This window comes from Lipotes vexillifer, unplaced genomic scaffold (assembly GCF_000442215.2).
Source record: "Lipotes vexillifer unplaced genomic scaffold, Lipotes_vexillifer_v1.1 scaffold496, whole genome shotgun sequence".
In the NCBI taxonomy this organism is placed as follows: Eukaryota; Metazoa; Chordata; class Mammalia; order Artiodactyla; family Lipotidae; genus Lipotes; species Lipotes vexillifer.
In genome coordinates this window covers 2,786,607-2,787,191 of record NW_006786690.1, presented here as the reverse complement: position 1 = coordinate 2,787,191, position 585 = coordinate 2,786,607, and the positions used below count along the sequence as shown (strand labels likewise).

Sequence of the window (585 nt, the reverse complement as noted above, 5' to 3'; positions counted from 1 at the left end):
AGTCCTCCGAGCCTAGGTCAAGCCGCTCCGGCTGCCTCGAGGAGCCAGAGCGCTCCGTCCACCTCCCTCACCCGAGGCCACGCCCCCGAGCCTGGGCTGTCCTCTTTCCTCACGGAGTCCCGAGACGCCGACCTTTGGCCCCGCCCCCAACGGGGCCCCGCCCCCGCTACTCCGCCCAGCGACTTGAAAAGGCTGGGGCTGCGGTTCATTTAAGAGTCGCGCGCTGGGCGTGGGGCGGTGCTGAGGAGCTGATCGTGAGGCGCCGAGGCTGAGGCGAGTTAGACGCCGGGACTGTCCAGGGAGGCGCAGCGCGACAGGAGTCCGTAGCTAGAGCAGCCCCGGAGCAGAAGCAGCCGCCGCCGACCGCGGAGTCCAGCCGAACCGGCCATGGCGTTGTCGATGCCGCTGAACGGGTTGAAGGAAGAGGACAAAGAACCCATCATCGAGCTCTTCGTCAAGGTGAGCGCTCGCCTCCGTCCCACCCCTCCGAGCCCCCGGCGCTCGCCCGGCCGCGTGGGGCGGCGTCCCTGGGCGCTCCTTGGCCGCAGCGCCCCCGCGCGGCGCTCCGCGCCCGGGCCGAGGGGG

The 585-nt window shown here is 71.8% G+C and overlaps 1 protein-coding gene across 1 annotated transcript in view; it reads left to right on the top strand.

Moving 5' to 3' along the window:
* The first annotated feature begins 257 nt into the window (after positions 1-257).
* CLIC4 (CLIC family member 4) overlaps positions 258-585 on the top strand; it is an 83,845-nt gene continuing 83,517 nt past the window's right edge. Inside the window, exon 1 of the mRNA XM_007459149.1 lies at positions 258-459. Coding sequence (XP_007459211.1) covers positions 388-459 — 72 coding nt within the window. The 5' untranslated portion in view covers positions 258-387. The remainder of the gene's footprint in view (positions 460-585) is intronic.